General features: G+C 39.2%; 1 protein-coding gene across 7 annotated transcripts in view; it reads right to left on the reverse strand.

Moving 5' to 3' along the window:
• Positions 1-1047: 1047 nt before the first annotated feature.
• The window catches only part of GABRB1 (gamma-aminobutyric acid type A receptor subunit beta1), a 438781-nt gene continuing 412300 nt past the window's right edge, over positions 1048-27528 (reverse strand). For 6 of the 7 annotated variants that reach the window (XM_081590734.1, XM_081590754.1, XM_081590759.1 and 3 more), the window contains 4 exons: positions 24742-24879; positions 24494-24646; positions 21199-21443; positions 1048-2891 (listed from right to left, as the gene is read on the reverse strand). In XM_081590734.1, coding sequence (XP_081446860.1) covers positions 2547-2891; positions 21199-21443; positions 24494-24646; positions 24742-24879 — 881 coding nt within the window. In that variant the 3' untranslated portion in view covers positions 1048-2546. The remainder of the gene's footprint in view (positions 2892-21198; positions 21444-24493; positions 24647-24741; positions 24880-27528) is intronic. The other variant, XM_081590745.1, reaches the window with a different exon arrangement.

A 27528-nucleotide genomic window follows, 5' to 3' on the forward strand; every position in this document is an offset into this window, starting at 1 on the left:
ATTCAGGCTTACTAGTTTTACATTTTACAAAGGATAAGAGATAAGAATTCAAAATGTTCTTTTTCTCTTTGAGATGCTTTACAAGCATCAAAACTACGAGCATCTAAATGCCTGTAGCATCTAAAACTACAAGCATCAAATTCTTCAGACTTTTAAGGCAAGATAATAATAATAAAATTATAAATTACTTAATCTTTTCCAAGAAGAGTGAGCTACACAAGTAAATAAAGAGAAATTGTTTTTCTATGGAACACGGATCAACAGATACTTCATTTCTGAATTAGCATTTCATCCTTAAACACTTTTAAAAATAATTTTGACATCAAAATGATTCACTCCTGTTAGGTATCAGCCAAAAGTCTTCCTTCCTGTGTTTAAAATAAATGCCTACATAGTGGTTCCTGGGTGGTCATTGGGAATACTAACCTTACAATCACTGGTATGGCTACATCCCACTCTGTTTGGGCATTTCACTATGGAAAAGCATCTCACCCTGTCAAGGAACTAACTAATCAGAGTTTTGAAATGGATCTCTTCATCCCCAGAGGATGGAGATTTCCTTGACCAGGGAACTATGATTGTACAACTGAAAACAAATGAAGTTTGGTCCCCATGCCTGATTCATTTCTCATGAAACCACTGAAAAGATTTGTCCAATTAAAGCAGTGTTTTTATTGTCTTACTAACATATATTATCTATAGCATAACCATTTTTTTTATTTGAGGGTTCTCTTTTCCTCTTGCTTTCTAAAAGAACACTTCATAACTCTCTCTCCTTGGATTTATCAGTGCAAATTCAGCCTCCTCTTTTCAATTAAGATTATAATCTATAGCAGCTGATATTGTAAACAGGGGCCCTCATCAACCTTAGGGAGAAAGCCAGGTCATCAAATGATGCAAACCTCCCTATTATTACCTCAACTCATACCACATTCGTAGATCAGGTCCCAAATTGCCTTCATAACTAGTCGGTCAACTTTGGGTTTCACTCAGTCTTGCAAATGAATATATAGAATTCTTATATACATACTCAGGCTGAACACACACTGCACAAAAATAATGAGACTTTAATGACATAAATGAGATGAATCTCAACTGTAGTTGGTTGGATTTGATTAGAATTGTGTATTGAGCTCTTGAGGGAATACTCCTTCTATGATGAGCAAAGTAACCCATGAGCAGAGATAAGGCAGAAGCAGTAATGATGGTAGAGAAGGGCTGTCATTTAGGGGATGTTGTAAATGTCTGAAGGCTCAGTGATGTTGTCTGTGGTTCTGCTGTTTTGAAGGTTTTCTTTAAAACAGAAATCTGGCCTTGAAGGGGAATGATACTAAAGTGGGTATATGTGCATTTCCTGAAGCATTCGTTTCATATGTTGGAATGCAGAGCTCAGAGAGCAGAGGCATACTGTGCTAGCTGAGAAACTAGCGCTGTGAAACTAGCTTGTCACCATTAGATACTGCTCTCTGGAAGGCTAAGAAATATATACTATTTGATTAAAGATTTGGCAGTTCAGGTAACTGCCCAGGCACCCTTTTCACAGCACGTAAGTCTTGCCTTCCTCATGGAAAGGGCAATATTTTTCTCAAGCAAAAATTCTTACCACCCCGTTCTTCAAAGCCCACCTGCCCCAGTCCCCTTTCTCTTAATCTCTGAAGGGGGAACTAGGACAATGTGATGCCATGGCTTCATGGCATTAAGTCAAGTGATTCCAGGCTAAGGAACTGAGTTCAGGGCTGCTCATTTGAAATAGTTTACAAAATTGGTCACTGCCCCGCAAACTCATTCTTAACAAGAGAAGAAAAATGTTCCCAATGGCTACCAGGTTGGATTCTCATGTTAATTTTAAAATCTCCCTGGAAGTCTGAGAAAGAAGCATTTTTCAGAATATCCAGCTTAAAGGTGGGGTGAGGATGGCAGGCTGAGTTTGTATAACCTGGGTTCCAGCTTGCCTATCTCTCCCTCTTTCTCTGTGGGGCAGGGACTCCTACAATGGACATGGGGAAGATGGAGAGTGGAAAGGAATTTTCCTTCTTCTTCTAGGCTCCTTTTTGTTTTCCCTTCTTCCTGGAAATCTGTAACTTATCAATGGCTTTGTTTTTTTTCTTCTGAGATCCTGGAAATTGTATTGTTTTTTGGCAGCATGAGATTGTTACAGTTTACCAGGAGGCCATGCACACCGAGAGCTAAGCCCTCTTTTCATTTGCATTTAAAAAATAATAAAATCCAGGGCGACTAGAACTGCTAAAGATCTACCTAATTTCTCTCTTTGTGTGTGTTTGTTTGTAAACATGGCAATTAACAAAGCTCTGAACGAGCCAATAACCTGGACCACAGTAGACTGGAAAAAAATAGTTTTTGTTTCTTTTTTTTTTTCTTTTTGAAGTAAACATGGTGCAGTAATAAAATTGCTATGCAAGACCTAAAACCAATTGGATGGCTGAATCTCTTACCTCAAAAAGCACAGCAGTATCGCTGCTAGGGACTGTGGGGATAAAAACCAAAAGAAGAGGAAAGAAGTCGTTTAGGAACCATTGGGACGGACCTTAGTGTACATAGTAAAGCCAATAAACGACGTTAAAAAGAGAAAAGGTGATGGGGAAGAACATTCGGGACCACTTGTCTATGGAATTCACGTCAGTCAAGTCGGGGATTTTGACTTTGAGCTGCGAGGCGCGTCTGCGGATGCGCCCCTTGCTGTGCGCGCCGTGCCGGTCCAGCGCGCGCCCGTACCCCTCGCGGCTGCTCATTGGCTTGCGGTACTGGATGCTGGCGCTGTCGTAGGAGTACATGGTGGCCTTGGGGTCTCCCACGCCCGTGAGCACTTCCGAACCGCTCGTCTCGTTCCTGATCTCCAGGGTACTGAGGAGAATGTTGCCGTGGGCGTCGACCTGACCGAGAAAAAAAGTCTCAGGCACAGCTGCCAGGACATTCGCTTGTTTTGGTTAACCTGTAACTGATGATACTGCGTGGGGCTCTTTACACTGTCTTGCTAGACATCTGGTTCTGCATGTCCTCTGGCTATCTATTATCTATCTATCTATCTATCTATCTATCTCTCTCTCTCTCTCTCTCTCTCTCTCTCTCTCTATCTATCTATCTATCTATCTATCTATCTATCCATTCATCTATCTATCTAAGCTTCCCAGGTGGCGCTAGTGGTAAAGAACCCGCCTGCCAATGCAAGCGCCGTAAGAGACACGAGTTCGATCCCTGGGTCAGGAAGATCTCCTGGAGGAGGGCATAGCAACCCATTCCAGTATTCTTGCCTGGAAAATTCCATGTACAGAGGAGCCAGGTGGGCTATAGTCTAAGGGGTCGCAAAAGTCAGACACAGCTGAAGCTATTTAGCACATCTGTCTATCATTTATCTACCTACCTGTTGTCTATCTACCATCTATTTATCTAATCCATCATCTATCAATCAATCTAATCTACAGTTTGTCTATGATCCATCATGCATCTATGATTAATCTAATCCATCCATCCATCTATCCATCCATCTTTTATCTGCACTCACAAAACAGTATGTGTGTATAGAACATATATATAATTTATATACTACATATAAATTATGTAATTTTTGTTTTTCAAAACTACCATGCATTGAATCCATAAAAATACACTACATATATAACAAAAAATGCCATATGTATGTGAAAAAATACCATATATGTGTATATATACATGGCATTTTTCCTTGTTACAAAAGTGATACATGGAAACATTCAAAGCTAGAAAGCAATCAGGAAACAAAAACCAAAAATTCAAAATTTCACCTTCAGTGTCCATTATTTTTAATATCTTGCTAAACTTCTAGTCTTTTATTTTTATCCATTTATGCTTACAGACACAAGCTCAGCTAGTATATTTTGTTTTGTAATCTACTTTTGTCAGTTAATAGTATAACCTGGTCATCTTTTCATGTTAATAAATATTCCTCTGTGACGTATGTATTCATAGCCTATATGGATAAACCATAACTGAATCAATCTATTTTTAGATGTTAAGGCTTGCTTTGCTTTCATACTATTAAATAAACAAACTTGAATAGATAGCTAGTGGGAACCTGCTGTATAGCACAGGGAACTCAACTCGGTGCTGTTTGATGACCTAGAGGGTTGGGATAGTTGGGGGGTTGGGAGGGAGATTCAGGAGGCAGGGGATATATGTATACATTTAACTGATTCATACTGTTGTGCAGCAGAAACTAATACAACACTGTAAGCAGTTATACTCCAATAAAATATGAATAAATAAAAATAAGCCTGCAAAGAACACCTTTTAGCTAAATCTTTGTTCATACCCATTGTTATTTCCTCAGACTAAATTGCCAGAGTGGAATGGATTCACTGGTCAAAAGGATATGCTTGGCTATACTTTGACTTTTATCTCTCCACTGTTGTTCATTGTTGCTTACTAGCATTCCAGTGATACCTAATCCAGATTTCCTGGTTTTTCCCTATACTATGCCCAGACACACACTTTTGGAACTACAGGAATTGTGAGTACCTTTGGCCTAACACGTTGTGGCTTTAACTTCAAGCTGATGTATTGGTAAACTAACTTACCTGAAGGGGATGTGGCTCATTCATGCAGATGAGTCTAAAGTACCTCCAAGGACAATATAGTGGGTAAATAAATTAAATAAATAAATAAATAAAAACTCTATATTTAGAGTTATTAGCACAGTGCCCGACTTACAGTTAGTGCTCTATAAATGCTTTCAAATAACATTGATCTCAGTAAACACTGTTGAAAGGTTTTAGTAGGCAAGCAGTGAACTGGTGACGAAGAAAGAGATAGAGAAAACCTTGGGAAGAGGCAGAGAGAAACAGGAGAAAGAAAAGTACAAAAGATGAGATGTGATGGTGGTGTATCACAGACAAGATAACTAAGATTTATTGTGTCCACCATGTGCCTAGCATTATGGTAGATGCTTCACATATATTACTCATTTAGTCTTACAACAACACACAGTCTCAAGTTTACACCCTGGTGGGTGCCAGACCTGAGATTACAGCCCATGTTTTGTCTGATTCAAAGTTCATGTGGTTTTTGCTAAAAATGAGCCACTTCACAGTCCTTGGTCATCATCACATCCTACAGTGAGTTTAGTGATGCAGTTGATAGATTTAAGCTTTTAGTTGGTTGGAGAAATGGTGATTGAATCTGGTCTCTGTTTCACTCTCATTCTCATCTGTCATCACTTTTCTCTGTGAAGCTTTTTGCTGTAGTATAATGAGGCTCCCCACTATGCCCTCACCCAGGACATCTATCAGTTTCTTTATTCAAGGAATTATTATTATGTTTTGATATTGTTGTTAGTAACCATTATTTATTAAATCCGACTGTATAACTTATCTCAGTATTTTTCAGAACACTATGAAATATATAACATTATCCTAGTTCAGCAGATGGGGAAACTGAGACTTAGGTTAAATTGCCTAAGATTTAACAAAAAATCTCACATGCTAGTAAAGTAATGCTTAAAATTCTCCAAGCCAGGCTTCAGCAATACATGAACCATGAACTTACAGATGTTCAAGCTGGTTTTAGAAAAGGCAGAGGAACCAGAGATCAATTGCCAACATCTGCTCGATCATCAAAAAAGCAAGAGAGTTCCAGAAAAACATCTATTTCTGCTTTATTGACTATGCCAAAGCCTTTGACTGTGTGGATCACAATAAACTGTGGAAAATTCTGAAAGAGATGGGAATACCAGACCACCTGACCTGCCTCTTGAGACATCTGTATGCAGGTCGGGAAGCAACAGTTAGAACTGGACATGGAACAACAGACTGGTTCCAAATAGGAAAAGGAGTACATCAAGGCTGTATATTGTCACCCTGCTTATTTAACTTCTATGCAGAGTACATCATGAGTAATGCTGGACTGGAGGAAGCACAAGCTGGAATCAAGATTGCTGGGAGAAATATCAATAACCTCAGATATGCAGATGACACCACCTTTATGGCAGAAAGTGAAGAAGAACTAAAGAGCCTCTTGATGAAAGTCAAAGAAGAGAGTGAAAATGTTGGCTTAAAGCTCAACATTCAGAAAACTAAGATCATGGCATCCGGTCCCATCACTTCATGGCAAATAGATGGGGAAGCAGTGGAAACAGTGTCAGACTTTATTTTTGGGGCTCCAAAATCACTGCAGATGGTGATTGCAGCAATGAAATTAAAAGACACTTACTCCTTGGAAGGAAAGTTATGACCAACCTAGACAGGATATTAAAAACCAGAGACATCACTTTGCCAACAAAGGTCCATATAGTCAAGGCTATGGTTTTTCCAGTGGTCATATATGGATGTGAGAGTTGGACTGTGAAGAAAGCTGAGCGCCAAAGAATTGATGCTTTTGAACTGTGTTGTTGGAGAAGACTCTTGAGAGTCCCTTGGACTGCAAGGAGATCCAACCAGTCCATCCTAAAGGAGATCAGTCCTGAGTGTTCATTGGAAGGACTGATGTTGAATCTGAAACTCCAGTACTTTGGCCACCTCATGTGAAGAGTTGACTCATTGGAAAAGACCCTGATGCTGGGAAAGATTGAGGGCAGGAGGAGAAGGGGATGACAGAGGATGAGATGGCTGGATTGCATCATTGACTCGATGGACATGGGTTTGGGTGGACTCTGGGAGTTGGTGATGGACAGAGAGACCTGGCATGCTGCGGTTCATGGGGTTGCAAAGAGTCAGACACAACTGAGTGACTGAACTTAACTGAACTGGAGTTAAAACATATAATACTCTTTATCTCAAATATCTTTTTTTTCTCCTCTTCGCAGATTGTTGTTGTTGTTCAGTCACAAAATCGTGTCCAACTCTCTTTTCTTCAAGGCTCAATTTAAATTTTACTTCCTCTGTGTAGCTGTGATAGTAACCTCAAGAATGCTTTCTCTCTCCCGCTCTCTCCCAACCTTTATTGATTGCTTACTATGTGCCAGCTTTAGTGCTAGGTGTCAAGGATGTGTATACACACACACACACATATATATAATATAGTGTAAATTTATGGTTGAAAAAGTCATGCATGTGGAAGTTTCTGATACTAAAGAAGATAGTAGGGTTGAAGTGACAAGGAGAAAAGTCTTGGATTCATTAAAGAAGGGACAAGTACATTAGAAGATAAGGTAATTCATGTGATTTGATTGTGAAACAGTCAAGAGAATCATCAAACATGTATTTTGTCCTTGAGATAATAACCTCCTTAGAGATACAAGAATAAGACATAATATTGAAAGTGCAAGAGTTTTTAAGCAAATGCTCAGTGGTATAGTATAGACCATGATTAAGGGCTCATAAAAGTGAGAAACCATTGGGGTTCACAGAAGGCTTCATGAGGACCTGGGGCTTGTATTGAACCTTAAAAGGTGGGGAGAGGACAGAACAAAGGACTAGAAGTTTAAAACTGTTCTCATCTTGGTTTTGTTATTAACCCAGTTTCCTCATCCATAAATGAGAGGTTTTCACTAGGTTATCTCAGGGCTTGTTTCTAATTTTTGACAGACTTTGATAATGGAGAATATTCCAGGCAGAAGACACAGTATTCTAAAAAAAATTTTTTTGTAAAATGGAATCACTTGATCTGTATTGTATGCATCATTAAGTTACATTATTATGAAATCCCTTTAAAGTAAACAAGTTTCCAGAATTTAGAACCAGCCAGTGAAGCATATAGATGCACAAGTCACGGCAAACAAGGTACATTTTATTAAGTTATTTTGTTAACCTCGGTGCATACTCAAAGGTATTAACACTTAAATTGCATGAGGTTTATTAGTTTGTGCAAATCCCTTAAGTATTCTGTTATTGACTAGAAATCATAGCTTTAAGTGGTTTGACATATAAAATATGGAGTCCATTTCTGTAGCTACCCATTGAAAGCAGATTTCATTACTATATAGTTAAATCAACATTACTGTGCTCTTTATCTAATAAATGTTTATTGAGTGCCTACTTTGTGTTGGGCACTGTTCCAGACACTGATGAAGGAATCAGTTCCTCCACAAGCAATAGAACATCACACCCCACATTTTAGAATCTTTACTAATAAAGATTCTTTTGCTAATAAAAATCTTTACTAATAAAGCTCCTTAATCTTGTATTCTCCTTTACAAACCCTGTGACTAGCCCCCATCTCCTGTGAAGTGAAAGTGATAGTCACTCAGTTGTGTCCAACACCATGGGCTGTAGCCCAGGCTCCTCTGTCCATAGGATTCTCCAGGCAAGAATGCTGGAGTGGGTTGCCAGGCTCTCCTCATAGGGCAGCTTATGTATGTTTAAAGGGTCTCCCTGATAGCTCAGCTGGTAAAGAATCCACCTGCAATGCAGGAGACCTGGGTTCGATCCCTGGGTTGGGAAGATCCCCTGGAGACAGAAAGGCTACCCACTCCAGTATCCTGGCCTGGAGAATTCCATGGACTCTATAGTCCATGGGGTAGCAAAGAGTCAGACACGACTGAGCAACTTCCACTCTCACTTTCAAAGGCATCTCAGGCTAGAGCAGAACTCTTGATTCTCTCTCTTCTTATCTAACTGGTTCCCCCCACCCAATGTCCCACTAGAATATCACTCCAAGAGGGAAAGGACTTTCTCTTATTTACTATTTCTCCAGACTTGAGAAAAGTGCTTGGCATTTATACTCATGGTTAGTAAATATCTACTGAATGAATGGATAATAGTAAAGGGGATAAAAGGTCCTGATGGTTAATTTTGCATGTCAACTTGACCAGTGTATAATGCCCAGTATTTGGTCAAGCACTTGTCTAGATGTTGCTGTGAATGTATTTTGTAAATGTGATTGACATTTTCAACCAGCTACTATTAAATAAGGAGATTCAGCTTGATGATCTGGGTGGCCTTATCCTATCCCTTAAAAGTTTCAAGAGTGAATATGGAAGTTTCTCAGAGAAGAAATTTTGTCTCAAACCTGAAACAGAAATCCCGCTTGAGTTTTCAGCACACTCTACTGTTTTTGGACTTTCCGATCTCCACAGTTTCATGAGCCAGTTCCTTAAAGTAAATCTCTTTTTGCAAGTATGTTTGTTCTGTTTCTATTGGTTCCAATTCTCTGGAGAACCCTGACTGATACGAAAGGGATGACAAAAATCAGGAGGGTCGAAACACTGACATGCTGGCTGTGTTTCTTCTCTCAGCACGAACCCCAAGCGAATGTACACATTTATTTTCTAGTTTGGGTTTAACCTTTGTCCCACCCCTTTCATCTCATTCACCCTCTGCTTCCTCTGCCCCCAACATTCCCAAAGAGTCCTTTGGGCCGTTAAAAATGTTGCCACTCACTGAATTGAACTGTTCAGGATATTTTCAATAGGTGAACTCATTACAGTGTAATTGGAATAAAGTATAATCTTGTTTTCAGCGGCAATTTTAAAACCTCCTTTAAGAAATACCTCCGGGTTCAATCTACTTTGCAAACAGAAAGTGATTTCCTTACTGTTAACCAATTTAATTAGATTTCCATTTACTGAGAGGTTCTGAAGCACAGGGGAGGAAGCCAAGAGAAGTGATGCTGGTCACAGAGTGGGCTGCCCACTGGAAGCCTACAGTCGACTGAATGAAGCTGTCCAGCGTGCTGGGCTGCCTTCGCCTGCAGAGCATGGAGAGCCACACAGCCACACCCTCCATCGCTGATCCCACTCATATAATGAACTGCATTTATGATACCGCTGTCAGCCATTAGCTCTCACCAGAGCTGCCAAACCCCAGTCCTTTGGTCTCAAATTCCTGTAACATTTTTTTTCTTTGAGGGGAGCTGGGGGATGGGAGCTTTGCTGGAGATGATCTGCATATCTCTCTGCTTCTTCTGATGATAGAGTGGCAGAAGTGGAAACATCATTTCAAGAAGCAATAGAAGGTTAGGTGTGAACCTACATAAATCTAAACATTATGTAATTCAGGAAATGGAGAAAGGAAAAGATCAGGATCAAATGAAACAATTGGCAAAGTTCCCAGAACATTACTCAGTTGATAAATTTTATCCTGGATTCCTTTCTTTCCCTTGTTTCTCCCATCCAGCGTATGCCGCCGCCGCTGCTGCTAAGTCACTTCAGTCGTGTTCGACTCTGTGTGACCCCATAGACGGCAGCCCACCAGGCTCTGCCGTCCCTGGGATTCTCCAGGCAAGAACACTGGAGTGGGTTGCCATCTCCTTCTCCAGTGCATGAAAGGGAAAAGAGAAAGTGAAGTCACTCAGTCGTGTCCGACTCTTAGCAACCCCATGGAGCTCCATCCATGGGATTTTCCAGGCAAGAGTACTGGAGTGGGGTGCCATTGCCTTCTCCGTCCAGCGTATGAGCAGGTCGTAATGGCTCTGCTTTTAAATGCATCCTGATTCTGATCACTTTTCCACATCACCTCTGGCCACATAATTTATCTTCCTTTTTTCCAGGACCAAAACCCTGTGGTCTTTTCTCTACATAGCAGCTGGAGTGATCCTTTCAAATGTAAAACAGAACTTGACTTCTATTTGAATCTTCTAGCAACTTCCCAAGTCATGGAATAAAATCCAATTTTCTCATCCAAATCCACAAATCACTGTGTGACTTGGCTACTACAGGCATCTCTGTCCTCATTTCCTGCTACTCTGCTTCTTAGCTCTCTGCTCCAACCACATTGGGCTTTGGCTGGCTGCCGTTTACGCTCCTAAGTCTTCAGGCCATTGTCACCTGCTGTTCCTCCCTCCTGGCATGCTGTTGCTTAGATTGCTACCTGGCTAGCTTTGCATCATTTTCTTCATCATAATTATCATCTGCCATTATATCATGCATTTATTTACACATTTGTCAGTAATCTCAGTTGAAATGTAAGCTCTAGGGGAACAGCTGCTTTTTTGTTGCTATTGGTCACTATTGTATGTCCTCCTTGCTTTTTCAGAACAGAACCTTAGATAGTTCTAAGGAGAGGCTGGGTAAATGAATGAGAAACTCTCTGAGCTCTGTTTGAGTTCAGTGGGTAAGGACACCTGATTGGCTAGAATCTCTAGAGTAGTGGTTCTCAGACATTACTGTGCATCCAAATCCATTGGGACACTTGTTAAAACTATGAGTTTGAGCTCATTTTGTTCTAGACTAAGACTTTCCCAATCTGCATTTCACACACACATTTCAAGGGTCCTAGTTAGCTCTTGTGTACCTGCCTTTAATTGAAGTCTTGGCAGATAGATAATCCACAGAAGCTATTTTATTTCCAGGTGACCAGGAATTAATTACAAATATGCATGGTTCAGTGGGCTTCCCAGGTGGCACCAGTGGTAAAGAACCCACCTGCCAATGCAGGAGACATAAGAGATACGAGTTAATCCCAGGGTTGGGAAGATCCCCTGGAGGAGGGCATGGAAACCCACTCCAGTATTCTTACCTGAGAATCCCATGTACAGAGGAGCCTGGTAGGCTACAGTCCATAGGATCGCAAAGAGTCAAACATGACTGAAGTGACTTAGCATGCAGATATGCATGCAGCATGCACGCACAGTTCAAGCCTGAGGGATACGTGACATGAAGGTTGGGGATTGATTTCCTAAGTTGATGTTAGTGGGAATTTATTTCCTTTGAGAGGAAAATGATGGAAACAAGAAAACAGAAACTATTGTGTACATGGAAGCACTTTATACCTACATAAAGCATTCACTGATTGCTTAGGGAGGCCCAATATTTGAGATGATTGCTTTTTACAATTAAATATAAAATTATTAATAACCAGCAGATTCAGTCAATTTCGAATGATGCAAATAGGGCCATTTTTTAAATTCATCTTCAGTGAAACCCCTTTAGATATTCATTTAAAATGTCAAGGGTAGTATTTTACTCTTCAGTTATAGAAGAGAGTGATTGAGTGATTTTGGCCTGAGTAATAATTGTTTCTCACACAGCTGTAAAGGAGATATTTAGAGTGTGTAATGTCCATATGTGTGTGAACATCTTGGGATTTGTGAATATGACATCTAAGTGGATAAGTCCTTGTTACTGCATCTCATCAGATAGAATCTTCTTACTGCATTAGCCAAGGCTGCCTAAGGCAATCAACCCACTGCTTCTCCACTTTATTCCTCCCAATCAGAGAAGACAATGGAAGAAAGGCAGCGTGGAGATATCAATCAGCTTGGATTCTAAAATTCTAAATAAGGACTTCAGGAGAAGGAAATTGCTGGGAAAAGATTTGTTAGGGCCACTTAAAGTATCAACACAGGTCCATACTATCCCCTAATACCATACATTATTGTTGCCACTAACAGTCCCTCATTAGAATAAAGGTCCTTCATTAAAAAATATTATATATATATATATATATATAAATTCTACAAAGTACCAAGTAGTGCTCATATTGGGAAAGGGTTAAATTTTTGTTTTTGTAGTCATTGGAATATAACAGGAAAAAAGTTACCAATTACACATGAATTCTAAGGTCATGCCTATTTGGTTTTAAAATAAATTTATTAGTTTATGTATTATTTTAAAAGTCATTTAAATGCCTATTTTGTGCAGGTTCTGTGACAAGCACTGGAATATCAAAAATAGAAGACATAGTATCTGTATCAAGGCCTACTTTTTTCTTTATGCATTTATTATTACCTGGCATTATGTGTGTTTTTTATGTGTGTGTAACATTCATTGTTGATGGGTGATATAGTTGTGTGTGTGAGATTACCTATCTCCCTCATCCAAACGTAGGCTTCTGTTTTATTCATTGCTGACTGTATCCCCAATACACAGAGTATTCATATAGTATAAAGTCATTAAATAAAACATATGTTTTAAAACATATTTGTTTTTTAAAAAAATAGGTAAGCATAAAATGCAGTGGAAAGATAGCAGAGGAGAACCAACTCAGCCTGAGGAATGAGGAAAAACCTCTGCCAAGAGTTCACTAGGGAGCAAGTCAAGATGAGATTCCGAAGAGTGAAAACATGGCATTTAGGAAAAACTGTGAGCTGTACTTCTGGAGCAAAGAGTGTGTTGGTGAAAGGGAGAGGAAAGAGAAGTTTGGCAGAGGAGGAAAGCAGAAGGAGATCACAGTGGGCCTTGGACTCCACGTTGAGGAGTCTGGATATTTTCTTCAGGCAAAGGGTCTGGATGGGTCTGCTGGATGCCTGTAGGTTTGACCTGTCTGAGTCCATTCCACCTTCCTCTGACAACACTGCCTGGACATTCACTTGTTGCATTTGCCTGAGGAGGGCCTAACTGCATCTTCTAGGCTCTGGGGACAGACCTGTGACCTAGACCTGGGTATTTAGTTTTCTATCTTCCTGGTCAGAGGGACTGATTTGTGCATGAGAATGTGACTCAAGTTGGTCCCAAAAGACTCAATCCTGGGATTTTTTTTTTTTTTGGTTGGAACTATTTGGTATAAGAACGTACTTTTGCACTGAGGTTGAAGATCTTTGATACTATAAACTTTGGGGACACCACGAAAGAAGGATCTACTAAAATAAAACTAACATAAAGGAAAGAAATATTAAGATATGAAGAGATACGCTCTCTGATGACATTGTTTAAACATCTGGACTTAGCCACATGTAAAATTAAAACCTTTGCTGGACCTTCCAGTTGTGTGGGCCCCTAAAGTCCTCTGACCTCTGTTTTTTTTTAGCCAGTTAGATTTTCTTAAGCCAGTAAGTTAGATTTCTCTCTCATTCACAGAGGAATCGTAGCTATTTGAGTATAGAAGAAATTGGAGGCTAGATGCCAGGAAGACGGTGTGTGTGAGAGAGAATTTTGAGATTTCTGGAAAAGAAAATTAGACTGTTAAGTTGCTGAAGGCTCTGGTGATCAAGTATATCAAGTCAAAACTAGAGAACAAAATATGGACCATGCCAGATTTGAGCAGGGGTCTGAGGGCTAAAGAAGTTTGTGAACTGCTAATACAAACTGTCAGAAATCAAAGGCCCTGTCTGGATTTCTCTAGAATCCAAGCTGCTAAGTTGGAATAGTTAAATTTTCACTGAAGGCTGAGGGCAAGGCAGTGATGTGGGGCAGGGCCCTGGCTCAAAGGCTAATATATGCATATCAAGCTGGTCCAAGGAGAGCTATTTACCTTTATGAAGCCCATTTTCACATGCATTTTATATTCTGGAATTAATCACAATACAGAGCTTATTTACATTTAGAAAATGGTCTTAAAGTGTGGATGATTAACTGTAGAGAATAGGAATGGGAGGAAAGAAGCCAAATTACAGTATCAACATCTGGCTGTGAAGGGAAAAATTCTTTCTTGACTAGGGTTCCACCTGCCCATTGGGCATGACTCTTTGGCAGATTCCACCAGTGTCCTCCATGACTTAGAATGATTCTGAATCAGTCTTTGATCAAAGACCACCCATGCAGTCATTCCATCTTGGGTGGATCTATTTGCAAATGGGCATTGTGGCTAGCAATATAACTGTATTTGTTCCAAGTTAGTGTAAAAGTGGCTCTGAAGTAGTTTACTTACAACTTCTTTGTACTGAGAAATCTATCCTTCAAAACTCTAAATACCATCTCTTGTTTCAAATGATGCCTGAGGGGTTTATGAATCTGCAGTCTTTATCACCTAACAGGTTGAAACGCTCCTAATGTCTGGATTGAGCATCTGTACTCATATGAAAAGATGCTTTTCAGTTCAGTGGTAGAGATATAAATCAAGATAAAGCAAGTACTTCTGAAGCTTCAATACAGATACTCCTTGACAGTACTGCCCAGCCAAGACTCTGACAGTAATATGTGATAAATGATCAATGCCTGTCAATGCTCTAGGGTACCAAGGCCATTATTAGGGATCCCTTAAATAAAAATTGTCCAGGACTAGAATATATATTTCATTTGAATGCAACTGTTTATAAGCATCTAAAAGGAAAGGGGGAGATCATCCAACCATTATATTAAAGGAAAAATCTAATATTTTCTATTTTTTAAATCTAACCAGGGGGTAACATTTAAAAATACCATACAGGTTGTATTATTAACATCACTGCTGGAGATGATGCACTGAACAGACGAAGTGATACACTTGCTTTGTTACTGACACATTGTCTGCCTGTGCGCATTTTAGAAGAGGACAAGGAAGTCAGGAACTAGAAAACCCAAGTAGCCACAGGGATGCCTATAGTTTCCTTGAGATAGTACTGGCCTATTATTATTCCACTTAAATCTGAAGAAGTTTATAAAATCTTATCCATAACACTCCTTTGAAGATTCTATTTTTCTGATGTTATATCACTGTGATTCAGAAAGAATAGCAGAGGTTGATAGAAAGTACACTTGAAGAAATGTTAAAAATCAAACTGATAGAAACAGTAAGTCTGGAGTAGAAGCTAAAATGAACCATAGATAATGTCTTTTTCTTGCTTATTATAAACACATAAGAATTTTATAAAACATTGTGATATAACACTCAGTACCCTGTGTGGTAACTAAGAACTCATCTTGACTGGAAAAGGCTTCTCTGGCAGTCATTCATTCAAAAAGTGCTTATTTGGTATTTTCTCAATTCTAGCCACTGAGAAAAGAACAATAAACATAGTAGACTGGACCCTGGTGTCTATCCTGGGGAAGCTTAGAGTCTAATAAAGAGACAGAGTTATAAAAATAATTACACAAATAAATTAATTATACACATACTCAACATTGTGGTAAGTCTTAAGGTGGAAAAGCAGAGAATGTCATGAGAACAAATCACAAGAGTACCAATATAAACTAATTCCTACCTGTATATTCCCCCTCTCTTTATTTGGTTCAGACAGTAAAGAATCTGCCTTCAATGCAGGAGAGCTGGGTTTGATCCTTGGGTTGGGAAGATCCCTTGGAGAAGGGCACGGCAACCCGCTCCAGTATTCTTGCCTTGAAAATTCCACGGACAGGGGAGCCTAGGGGGCTACAGTCCATTGGGTCACAAAAGAGTCTGAGAAATTAATACTTTTCATCTCTTCATGTATTATGTTAAACTTTTCCTATGGCCCTTATTTTAAACTTTTAATTTTGAAATTATGTAGATTTCTGGAAAGTTGCAAAGATAACACAGAGAGATCCTGTGTATTCTTCACCCAGTTTCTCCCACTGAGTACATCTTACTTAACTGTTGTAAAATATCAAAACCAGGAAACTGATATTAATATAAAGTATGTATAATTCTATGTAATTTTACTACACATTAGTTTCATGTAACCATGACTGCAATCAAGATACAAAAGTCTTCTACCACTGCAAAGGTTTCCCTCCTGCTCCCACTTTATAATCTGTCACATCCATTGACCCCTCCCCACCACTGTCACTAAGTTCTGGAAACCACTAATCTGTTCTTCATCTCTATAAAGTTGTCATTTCAGAAGTATTATATAAATACAATCATACATATGTAATCTTTTAAGATTGGCTTTTTTCACTTGGCATAATGCCCTTGAGATCCCGCCAAGTTGTTGCCTGTATCAATGAGTCATTACTTTTTATTGGGCTATTACTTTATAGTGTGAATGTGTAATAGTTTGTTTAACCATTCACCTGTATTCGTGCTAAGTTGCTTCAGTGTCCAACTCTTTGCGACCCTATGGACTGTAGCCCACCAGGCACCTGTGTCCTTGGAATTCTCTAGGCAAGAATACTGGGGTGGGTTGCCATGCCCTCCTCCAGGGGATATTCCTGACCCAGGGATCGAACACACATCTCTTGCGTCTCCTGCATTGGCAGGTAGGTTCTTTACCACTAGTGCCACCTGGGAAGCCCAACCATTTATCTATTATAGGGTATTTTGGCTATTTCCTATGAAATTCTAAATATATTAATTATAGTTACTGTTATTAATTATAACCATTATTTTTAACCCAACATCTGAGATATTTGCAGGTCTGTTTTATTGTTTTATTGACTAAGTTTCTTTCTCTTGACTATGGGCATTTTTATTTTCCTATTTCTTCTCATGTCCAGAAATCTTTTATTGTTAAACTAGACATGTTGGTGATATACCATAGAGACTGGATTTTGTTATCTTCCCCGACAAATCTTGAGTTTTGTTTTGAAATTAAGTTAAATTACTAACAGATCCCCTGGAAGGTGTAGACTTGGTTTTATGTGTTGTTAAGGTGAGTCTATTTTAGTCTTTCCCTTAACTCAAGGGGAATTTCTTATTCTTGTGACTTAGTCTTTACTTCTAAGGTGTGATCTTTTTAGGGGTTTTAATGAAAAGCTTAATGTATTTACCAACTTGTCCTAAATGGCTGGATTCAGACTCCAACCTGACTTCCATACAGCAGATAACAGCTGAAATCTCTGTTCCTCTCTCCCTTCTCTTCCCCTCTCCTAGCCTTTCAGCTGCTTTTTTCCCTGGCTTTCTTGGCATTTTACCTATATTTGTAACTCAAGGATCATCCAAAGATTCGTGGGAAGTATATACTTAGATTTTGAGTTTCTCTTGTGGCTTCACTTCTTCCTAAAATTTCTAGGAACTCTAGAAGCATCAAACTCCATCTGATTTATCAGATCAACAAAACTGCAGGGTTTTTGCTGCTATTTCCCTGCCCTGCATCTTCCAGACTGGGGAGTAGCCCTCAGGGAGGAAGCTGTATGAACACTCATTTACACAGTGAGATTCCCTTCACTGGGGTTTGATTCTCTCCTAGTTTTTGTTTGTTTTCAGTTACTCTCTCATGTCTTCAAGCAGATTTTTAAAATAATTTTTCTCAGGATTTATGATTTTTAATCTATCAAAGGGTCAATTTTATTTAAACAACTCTGCCATGTCTTAAGATGATCTGTTTTTGAATTTCGGCATAAATGTGTTTACTTTTGTTTTTATGAAAAGCATCTATATGGCATTCCAAGTCTAGCTTTCCATGGATAAAAATACATCTTTATTTTCTTTACATGTTTCGTCTTCTGACAAGTGAGGGATTTTTCTGTAATTTCTCTTGGAAGTCAAATTTAAAAAGTCAATTTAAAAATCAAATAAACGTTTGCTGATTTGAGATCCAATGAAACCTTACTTTGTTTAAGCCTGGTGTTGCTCAAAACACCTGCTTATGAGAAAAAGATCAGTTAGATGGGAACATTTTACTTATTTATTAGCTACTCAATAAGTCCCCTTTAGAGAAATATATGTTATACCTCTAGATTTGATATGGCATATGAGCCTTTCCGCCAGCCTTTATTTGTCCGTTTGTTGTTGTTTAGTCGCTATGTTGTGTCTGACTCTTTTGAGACCATATGGACTGTAGTCTGCCAGACTCCTTTGTCCATGGGATTTCTCAGCCAAGAATACTGAAATGGGTTGCCATGTCCATCTCCAGGGCATTTTCCCAACCCAGGGACTGAATCCATATCTCCTACTTGGCAGGCGGATTCTTTACCACTGAGCCACGTGGGAAGCCTTAGCACCTTAGAAAATTCTTTGATATCCTGGGATAGAATCAAGGCAGAGTGTGGTTAAAGTTTGTTTTATAATCTTTTTCTTTTATCTGAATAATCTGACTTCAGGTTGCTTGACTTATCCATCTAGTTATTCTCTCTAGAGAATGTTGCTTTTCTAGCCAATTGAAAGGCCTTGTTTTCTTCTTTTTATTACTCCAAACGCTATGTACCTTTGAGTGTTCATCCAGTTCATATCTTCTGAACTGTCCTACAAAGGAATCTCTACCATTTTATCTATGTATGGGCCTTACTCATGATAAATCAGTTCACACACATTTCAAGCTCTGCAGAGGACCAACCAGTAGGTTAGAAGTAACTGATATGGGAATGGGAGTAGAAAAGAGGTGGCCTTCAAAACCACTGCTAAGATACTTTTAAAGCTGGTCTGGCTACAATCAGATAATAGGAAGCTCTTCCTTTCAGATATATCCAAGATAAATGCTTTCCTGTCTTATTTTATAGTTCAACCATAGTTTTCTTTCCAGCCAGATCAGAAGATTCTCGAGGGCAAGGATCATGACAACCCCTTTTCCTGTAGGATTGAACACAGTGTTTTACACAGGAGTAAATTTTATTTGAGTGTGTTGCTTTGAATTTTGACCATTTGGCTGAATCTATAGGTTTTCTTCATTTATAATTTTCTAGTTACTTGACAGTGTTTGTCAAATTTTGATATCCTACTAAAGAGCACAAAGATGCACCTTGAAGATTAGTAATTTGACTTCTGCCTGATTCTTCAGCCACAGCACATTTATTTCTCCCTCACTTACTGTGCTCTTGCTACAATGGTCTTCTTTCAGTACTTTCACACATCATGCAATTCTTCTAGGCAAAGACCTAGAAGAATGGACGTTCTAGAATGTCTTCTAGAATGGACATGGCATGGCTGCCACTTTCATCACCCAGGTGTCAGATCCAATGGTAATTCCTCAGAGAGGTTTTCCCAATCACCTGATCAGCATTTCCTGTTCCCTTGAATGTGACCCCTGAAGTTCTCTTGCCCATTACTCGGTTTTACTTTCTTCGTGAAAGTGCAAGTTGCTCAGTCGTGTCCAACTCTTGGTGACCCCATGGACTATACAGTCCATGGAATTCTCCAGGCCAGAATACTGGAGTGGGTAGACTTTCCCTTCTGCAGGGGATCTTCCCAACCCAGAGATCAAACCCAGGTCTCCTGCATTGCAGGCAGATTCTTTACCAGCTGAGCCACAAGGGAAGCTCACTTTCTTTGTAGCACCTCCTTTTACCTGAAATTATTCTCTCAGTAGTTGGTTGTTTGCTTTCTGCCTGTCTTCCCATATTAGCATCTAAACTCCAGGAGGGCAAGGAAACTCCTTTCATTAAGAGCAGTATCCTCAATGCTCAGAACCGTGAATGAATATTGAGTTGTCACCCTGTGTGCCATCTTCAAAACAATTTGTCATGGATCCAGTATTTCAATGCATATAATTATCAAATGGTTTTAGTGATAAATGGCATGAAAGCAGGGACTACAGGGATTTTTCAAAGGAATAAACAAAGCATTATTTCCAATTTAATTACACAGTGAGAGCACAGGTCATAGGATCTACCAGTGAAAAGCAAAGGACAAATATTGACAGCATCTTGAATATAATAATTGTTGCTGTTCCGTTGCTCCGTAGTATGAGACTATTTTCAGCCCCATGGACTGCAGCATGCCAGGCTTCTCTGTCATTCGCTATCTCCTGGAGTTTGCTCAAACTCTTGTCCGTAGAGTTGGTGATGCTATCCAGCCATCTCATCCTCTCTCCCTGCCTTCTCCTCCTGCCCTCAATCTTTCTCAGCCTTAAGACCTTTTCCAATGAGTCAGCCCTTCGCATCAGGTGGCCAAAGTATTGGAGCTTTAATACTTATTGAGCATTTACTGTGTACTAGATTAGACTTTAAAAATACTAAAATATAAACTATCAAATACTAGACTTTGAAAAAGTATACCAAAACTCATTTAGTCCTTACGGTAACTGAGAGATAGGTATACTATAGTCATCATTTTCTGTTTGATAACATCGAGAACAGGAGTTAGATAAGGAGTAAAATAGGTTGATTTGCCTGGAGTTCTAAAGCCAGTAAGTGGCAGAGCTGGGAATTAACCTCAAGCAGTTTGATTCCATTCTGTGGTTGTAACTGTTGTGCTGTAGTGCCTCATTGCCACTTAGGAGTAAGAGTTTGTTCTTACTTCTTTAGATCTGGAATTATTTTGCATATAGTTTAGAATAAGGAATCATGGACTTGCAGTTGAGTTGCAGGCCCATGTATGTTATTTGTTTATGTAAAATTCCACCTAACATCTCTGATTCTCAGTTTCCAGTTATGCAACATGAAGGGTAGTTTGAGCCTTATTAAAGATAAAGTAATATTTTATGATATTTTATTCTGTCGTGGGAGCTCTGAGTAACATACTGGTGCTAAATTGCAGAATAAGATTGTTAGGACTATTTAATAGATTGTGCTGTGCTTAGTCACTCAGTCACGTTTGACTTTTTGCGACTCCGTGGACTGTAGCCTGCCAGGCTCCTCTGTCCATGGGGACTCTCCAGGGGAGAATACTGGTGTGGGTTGCCATGCCCTCCTCCAGGGGATCTTCCCAACCCAGGGATTGAGCCCAGATCTCCCACATTGCAGGCAGATTCTTTACCATCTGAGCCATCAGGGAAGCCCATGAATACTGGAGAGGGTAGCCTATCCATTATCCCTACCCAGGAATCGAACCAGGGTCTCCTGCATGGAAGGTGGGTTCTTTACCAGCTGAGCTACCAGGGAAGCCCTATTTAATAGGTTACCTGGACTTTATTCATCTCCAGTTTGTTCTTCTCATTAGCGCTCTGGTCTTGTTTGCCAGCTCCTTTCTTCTGAGGGCCTTTTCCAAAAAAGATGTAATTTACAAAGGCATATTCCAGCAGAGCCAGGAACACAAACACGAAGCAACCCATCAGGTAAATGTCAATCGCTTTGACATAAGGAATCTTTGGCAGGGTCTCCCTGAGGTGAGTGCTGATGGTGGTCATTGTCAGCACTGTGGTGATTCCTATGAAACAGAAAAACACAGCTTAGCTGAATGCACTGGTTAAGTTTCCTGTTGAAGACAGATGACAGATGCCATTCTCTTGTTAGTATCCCAGACTGATGGCAGTGATGCAATAAACCACGGGGCGAAAAGGGCAGACCATTTAAAAGACAAAGCTGCAGGCTCCTTACATGGTTCATGAGTGAATCATAAAATAGGATGCTTTGTGAGTGTTGGGTTGAAAACTGTGTTTTAAAAAATAATGCATAAAGGAGAAAGAAAGGTAAATGGAAATATTAAAGTGCCATTGATTTGCCCACTGTTCACTGTCACATGTCCCTCATTCTGCTATATGCCACCTTCTTTCCTTCCTTCTCTCAGTATCTGTCATGTCCATCCTACATCTGTTCTTGTAATACTAATTCTCACAGCAGCCACTACCGAACTGAAACTCAGTGACCAGTTTAAGGAGACCTATTTCATTGCATGAAACTCTAATACCCCAAGGTCATAGGGTCAATATTGCTTTTTAAAAGTATAATGCAACATTCATAGTGAGTTGACATGGAAAGAAGAAACTAATAAAGTTCACAATTTGCATCAAGTATTTGATATATATATTTTAAAATATAATAAAATCTTACTGACTTTTCCCCCTCAAATATTACCTCTAGTTCCTTGATTCCAGAGACTACAGTGAGTTAGCTCCCTGGAGTCAGGAAAAAACTTCCTAAAAATTCAACTTGTTAAAGAAATTTAAGACTGTAGTCTTTTAGAAGGAAGATTTTTGCTTTGTCTACTTTGTTAAATGTATCATTCTTAACAGTATAATCTTTGTGTGTCTGTATAACACTTTGTGTTGATGATGGTGATGAAATGGTAATTGGGGAAAATAAGAAGTGATATTCCTATTGAATCCTAAACTGTGCTGTAATACTAATATTACACACCTGTACAGGACTTCCCTGGTGGCTCAGACGGTAAAGAATCTGCAATGTGGGAGACCCAAGTTTGAACTCTGGGACGAGAAGATCCCCTGCAGAAGGGAATGGCTACCCACTTCAGTAGTCTTGCCTGGACAGAGGAGCCTGGTGGGCTACAGTCCATGGGGTCACAATGAGTTAGACATGACTGCATGACTAATATATACACATGGTGATTTTACAGTTGTGAACACATCTTTGAATTCTATGCAGTCATAACAGCCTGCTGAGTGGGATAGGGCAGGTATATTGTTCCTATTTTATAGCTAAGTAAACAGAGATTCTGAGATTAGCTATTTTACTGTAGATCACTGAGCTAGGGGCAAAAAGGCAAGGAGGTATGAAGCAAAGGCATTTAAAATAAAAGCAAAACCTAAAACTTGATGGAGTTCCTTAAAAATAAAGACAAGAAATGTAAAATGGGTACTAAAGACAAAGGAGAACTGGCAAAGGGAATAGAAGTTTGAAAATGATACGGGAATAAAATAGTTTCAACCTCATTTGCTAGTGAGATTATTCTATTTGGATTCCCTGATTTAACCGCCCAGCTTTAGGAGACCAGAGGTAGTCAGAACTACTGTACAAAAAGTTTAAATGGTTGACATCAGTAATGGATTTAAATGTCTGGACTGGTATGAAATGCCCTCATGAGTGGTCCTATTTACTTTTTTGAAAAAAATTTTAAATTTCCTGTAATATAATTCTACCTAACCTCTGGTACAGAAACAAACAATTCATTTAAAATACATCAATTCCACTTCTGCTTCTACTCCTTGGCTTAAATTTATTTAAGCAAGGGGGGCTGGTAAATAAATTTCTTTTCTACTTAAGTAGGTTTTAAACTACCTTAGGTTTTACATTTCAAAAGACAGTTTTATTCATTATCTTTATATGCTGACATCTCTAATCAAAATATTATTAGCTTTGAGGATAGATGTGTAAAAAAGAACTGCAATTCATGACCTTGATGGTTCATATTCCCTGCTGTGGACATTGTCCAATGTTTTTCTTTAACCACGGCTTATATATATAGTCATGTTCATAATCAAATAATATGTGCATATACATATGTATGATATGATAAACTATTTGTCTAGTTTCCTTAGTCTTGGAATGTTCAAAGGTTGATAAGGGGCTGCTAGCACTTGACTTTGTGAGCCTTAGATACTCAAACAATAGAAATGAGCTGTAGACATGATGACTAGTCTAGGGATGAAAGGTTATGCTGATTATCTAATCCAGTTCTGTAGTCTCAGAAGATCTAGGTATGTTAGCTTAGTCACAAATGATGCTCTTTTGCATGCACATATGCATGTGTGTGTGTGTGTGTGTGTGTGTGTGCATGAATAATCCCAGAAGATGATAAATGAAATGGCTCTGGGTCAAATAATGAGGCCGACCCACACATACCCAGATTCATCAGACAGATCTTACATATTCTAACTTTCCAAGGAATCCTTTAAAATTAAATACAGTCCTTCAGCTTGCAGCAATTATTCAGTCATGGCAAGATTAATTCTGAATTTTGTTCTTTAGGAAAGAAACCATTTTTATTCTGTCCTGATCACAGATCATTAATACAGCTGATGAATATCCGTACCTTTCTCAAGTGCAAGAAGCTCCATTTAAGGGAGATTCAGATAGATACAATGTAACTACATTTAATATTCAAAAGATAGTATTGACATAGCTTGTGAATGGTTACAAGATTTAGCTTTCTTCAGGTCCATTTGAGAATAATGTAATAATGTTCTCCACCAAAGAAAGCAGGAACCAAGGAAGAAATCACATAGTTAGTAAAAATTAGTGTAATGAAAATTTAAAAATATGCTCTAAGAAGCACTTATATAGGGTTGAATGCACTACAAGATTTTTTTTTTTTTAATTTTGGTAAAGTGATAAAAAGACATTATGTTCTAAAACATGCACTCTGTTAAGTACTTACATGTAGATGTTTTATTACCAGTCACCCTAGGGTAACCTCATCCTTTGGCTCTCTATGTGAGAAGCCCTTGCCCGTAATGCTTCTCATTGGTTGTTATTTGAAGCGAAATCCCACCAGCCCTCTGGGGTGCTGGAATGCATTACCTAGTGCAACTCTGGCTGCAGATGCATCATAATTGATCCAAAATGACACCCAGGACAGAATTGTAATCAGTGTAGAAGGCATGTAGGTTTGCAAAATGAAGTAACCAATGTTTCTCTTTAGACGAAAACTTAGTGACAGTCGTGGGTATGCCCCTGAATGGAAAAAAATAAAAAAAATCAGATGGTCATTTGGTTGGCTCCATCTTCTTTCTCAGCACCCCCAGTACATTTTGGGGGAAACTTCTCACCTGTTGTGAACTCCACCTTCTTGGACACCATCTTGTAGTCAACAATTGAAAACTGAGGGAGCTCAATTTTATTCACTCCTGTTACTGCACCCTCTCCTCCATTCCAGTAAAACTCAATGTCATCAGTGGTGTAGCCATCTGAAATGAAGAAACAGCATAGTTAGATAGAGTTCAGTTGGCCTAGAAATTCATTTTGAAGACAGTCGGGGATCTGACAAAAATCTGCAGTGATTGATGGTAAGATGATGTTTTAAATCAGGATGACAAAAGAGGTTTGTTGAGTGCTGTTTCTGATAGGCTGGTTGTGGTTACATTGAGCAGATGGGCACAGCTGGCCTTGGTGAACATAAGCTCTGTGATCATTCAGTGATATCTGTTATCACAGCTGCATGTTTATTTTCATTGTGTCTACCAATGGGAACTCTTTGATTAGATTGGAGGATGCCTGGATTCTAGGTGTCTTGGCATAGAAGACTCTTAAGAGTCCCTTGGGCTTCAAGAAAATCAAACCAGTCAATCCTAAAGGAAATCAACCCTGAATATTTATTGGAAGGACTGATGCTGAAGCTGAAGCTCCAATACTTTGGCCACCTGATGCAAAGATCCAACACAATGGAAAAGACTCTCATGCTGGGAAAGATTGAAGGCAAAAGGAGGAGAGAGCAGAGGATGAGATGGTGAGATAGCATCACCGACTCAACGGACATGAATTTGAGCACACTCCAGGAGACAGTGAAGGACAGAAGAGTCTGGTGTGCTGCAGTCCCTGGGGTCACAGAGTTGGACACGACTTAGTGACTGAACAACATTTAATCACAACAAGTATAATAATAGAGCACATATTTGTTAAGAGAGCAACAGAAAGAATAAAGGGATGAAATAAAATAAAAGAACAAATTGGTACAGATCTGTTAAATGATCAAGACATTCAAGATAGCAGTGTTTTTTTTTTTTAAAGAAAAAACTTAGGCAAGCTTCTATTTATATCTTTTGATTATAGCTAATATATATGTGAAAATGTTAGGAACTATATGATTTTTTAATGATATTTTTATATCTTAATACTTACGAGAGTGAGCTTTAAGTAATTTAAGGAGAATATGAAGAGTATTGTAGATTGTGGCAGAAGGATTTATCCTGAAATCTATTCTCCTTTTCATTTTTGCTCCCACTTGCCAGTAGTCTAGTTCAGGTTATAGAATAGACCATATATTATCATATATTAGAATAGCTTGCATAAAAACAATGAATTGATATATCCAAAAGTCTAAAATTCACTTAAGACATAGAGAAGGCTATATTTGTATCTTTCTATCTTCTAGAGACAAAGAGGGTCTTTCTAAGTTTCTTTTCCTTTTTATTCAATCCTGTTGTTTTCAGCCTATATTCTTATCTTCAAGCTCTGCACTGATATCCACCTATCCCAAAGACCTGCTATTCTCCCCTCTTCAGAGAAGAAGCCTCCGGTCTTCGTGGAGTGGAGGTGTGGGACCAGGGGTCTGGAGATTTAATCGCTTAGACTCTCTGTTTTCTTGTTAATAGTCCCACCTTCATCCCTCCTGCCAAAGCTGTTTAATTAGGCAATTTCTGAGCTTTTTTTGGTGGGGAGGGGTCTGCGTATAAATCTGTTTACCTGCTAAGTTTATTTTTTATTCATATTCACCTCAAATAAAAAAGCATCAAATTCTTTTCCATTTAGAAAGGAGAGAACCGGGGGACTAGAAGCTTGGGTACTTGGATGGGGGTTAGAACAGTGAGATTAAGGAAGAAAGCTGGGTGCGGGGATTTGGCGGGGCCTATTTAATGAAGGCTGCTACCACTTGTGTGACTATTTAGAGAAACTGCTGCTTTCACAGTCCTCTAATAAGGTGTGTGTGTGCTAAGTCACTTTGCAACCCTATGGACCATAGCCTGCTAGGCTCCTCTGTCCATGGGATTCTCCAGGCAAGAATACTGGAGTGGGTTGCCATGCCCTCCTCCAGGGGATTTTCTGAACCCGGGGATCTAACCCACATCTCTTATGTCTCCTGCGTTGACAGGCAAGTTCTTTACCACTAGCACCACATGGGAAGCCCTTAATAAGATGTAACATGAACGTGTTATTTGCTAAGTTGTGTCCGACTCTTTGCGATGCCATGGACTGTAGCCTGCCAGGCTCCTCTGTCCATGGAATTCTCAAGGCAAGAATACTGGAGAGGATTGCCATTCCCTTCTCTAAGGGATCTTCCTGACCCAGGGATCAAACCCAGGTCTCCAGCATTGCAGTCAGATTCTTTACCAATTGAGCCATTCCCTTAATAAGATGCAGGATAATTTTAAAAGTGGAGAGAGAGAAAGAGATGACTACCTCCTGTGCATCAGTAGGGGAATGACAGCTTGCCTGGAGCCCACCATGCTTTCCACCTAGAACACTGTTTCCATTTAGGGTGCTCTGGCTATTGGGTCCAAACCTCAAGGGATATGCAAGCAAAACACAACAATATTTGTAAGAAAACCTAGTCATCTTAGGGAAGCAAAACAAGCAGAACATTCAAAATAGATGTTCTCTCATGAGAAGAACTGTTGGAGAAAGCAGACAAGAGTATGAACTTCTCATTCCCCACCCTTATTCAAACACATAAGGATATATGATTAGCATGGAAAAAATTCCTAAATTCCTTGTTCTGAAACCCATAGGTTTTAATAAAAATGTGTGTTAGATGAATTGACGAGAAGATGCCACTGATGAGGCCAGATTAGTGGCTTGGATAACAGTTTGAACAAATTATAGAGAAGTGGAAAATATAA

The sequence above is a fragment of the Giraffa tippelskirchi genome, chromosome 1 (assembly GCF_054371585.1).
Source record: "Giraffa tippelskirchi isolate mGirTip1 chromosome 1, T2T-mGirTip1v1.2.pri, whole genome shotgun sequence".
Lineage (NCBI taxonomy): Eukaryota > Metazoa > Chordata > Mammalia > Artiodactyla > Giraffidae > Giraffa > Giraffa tippelskirchi.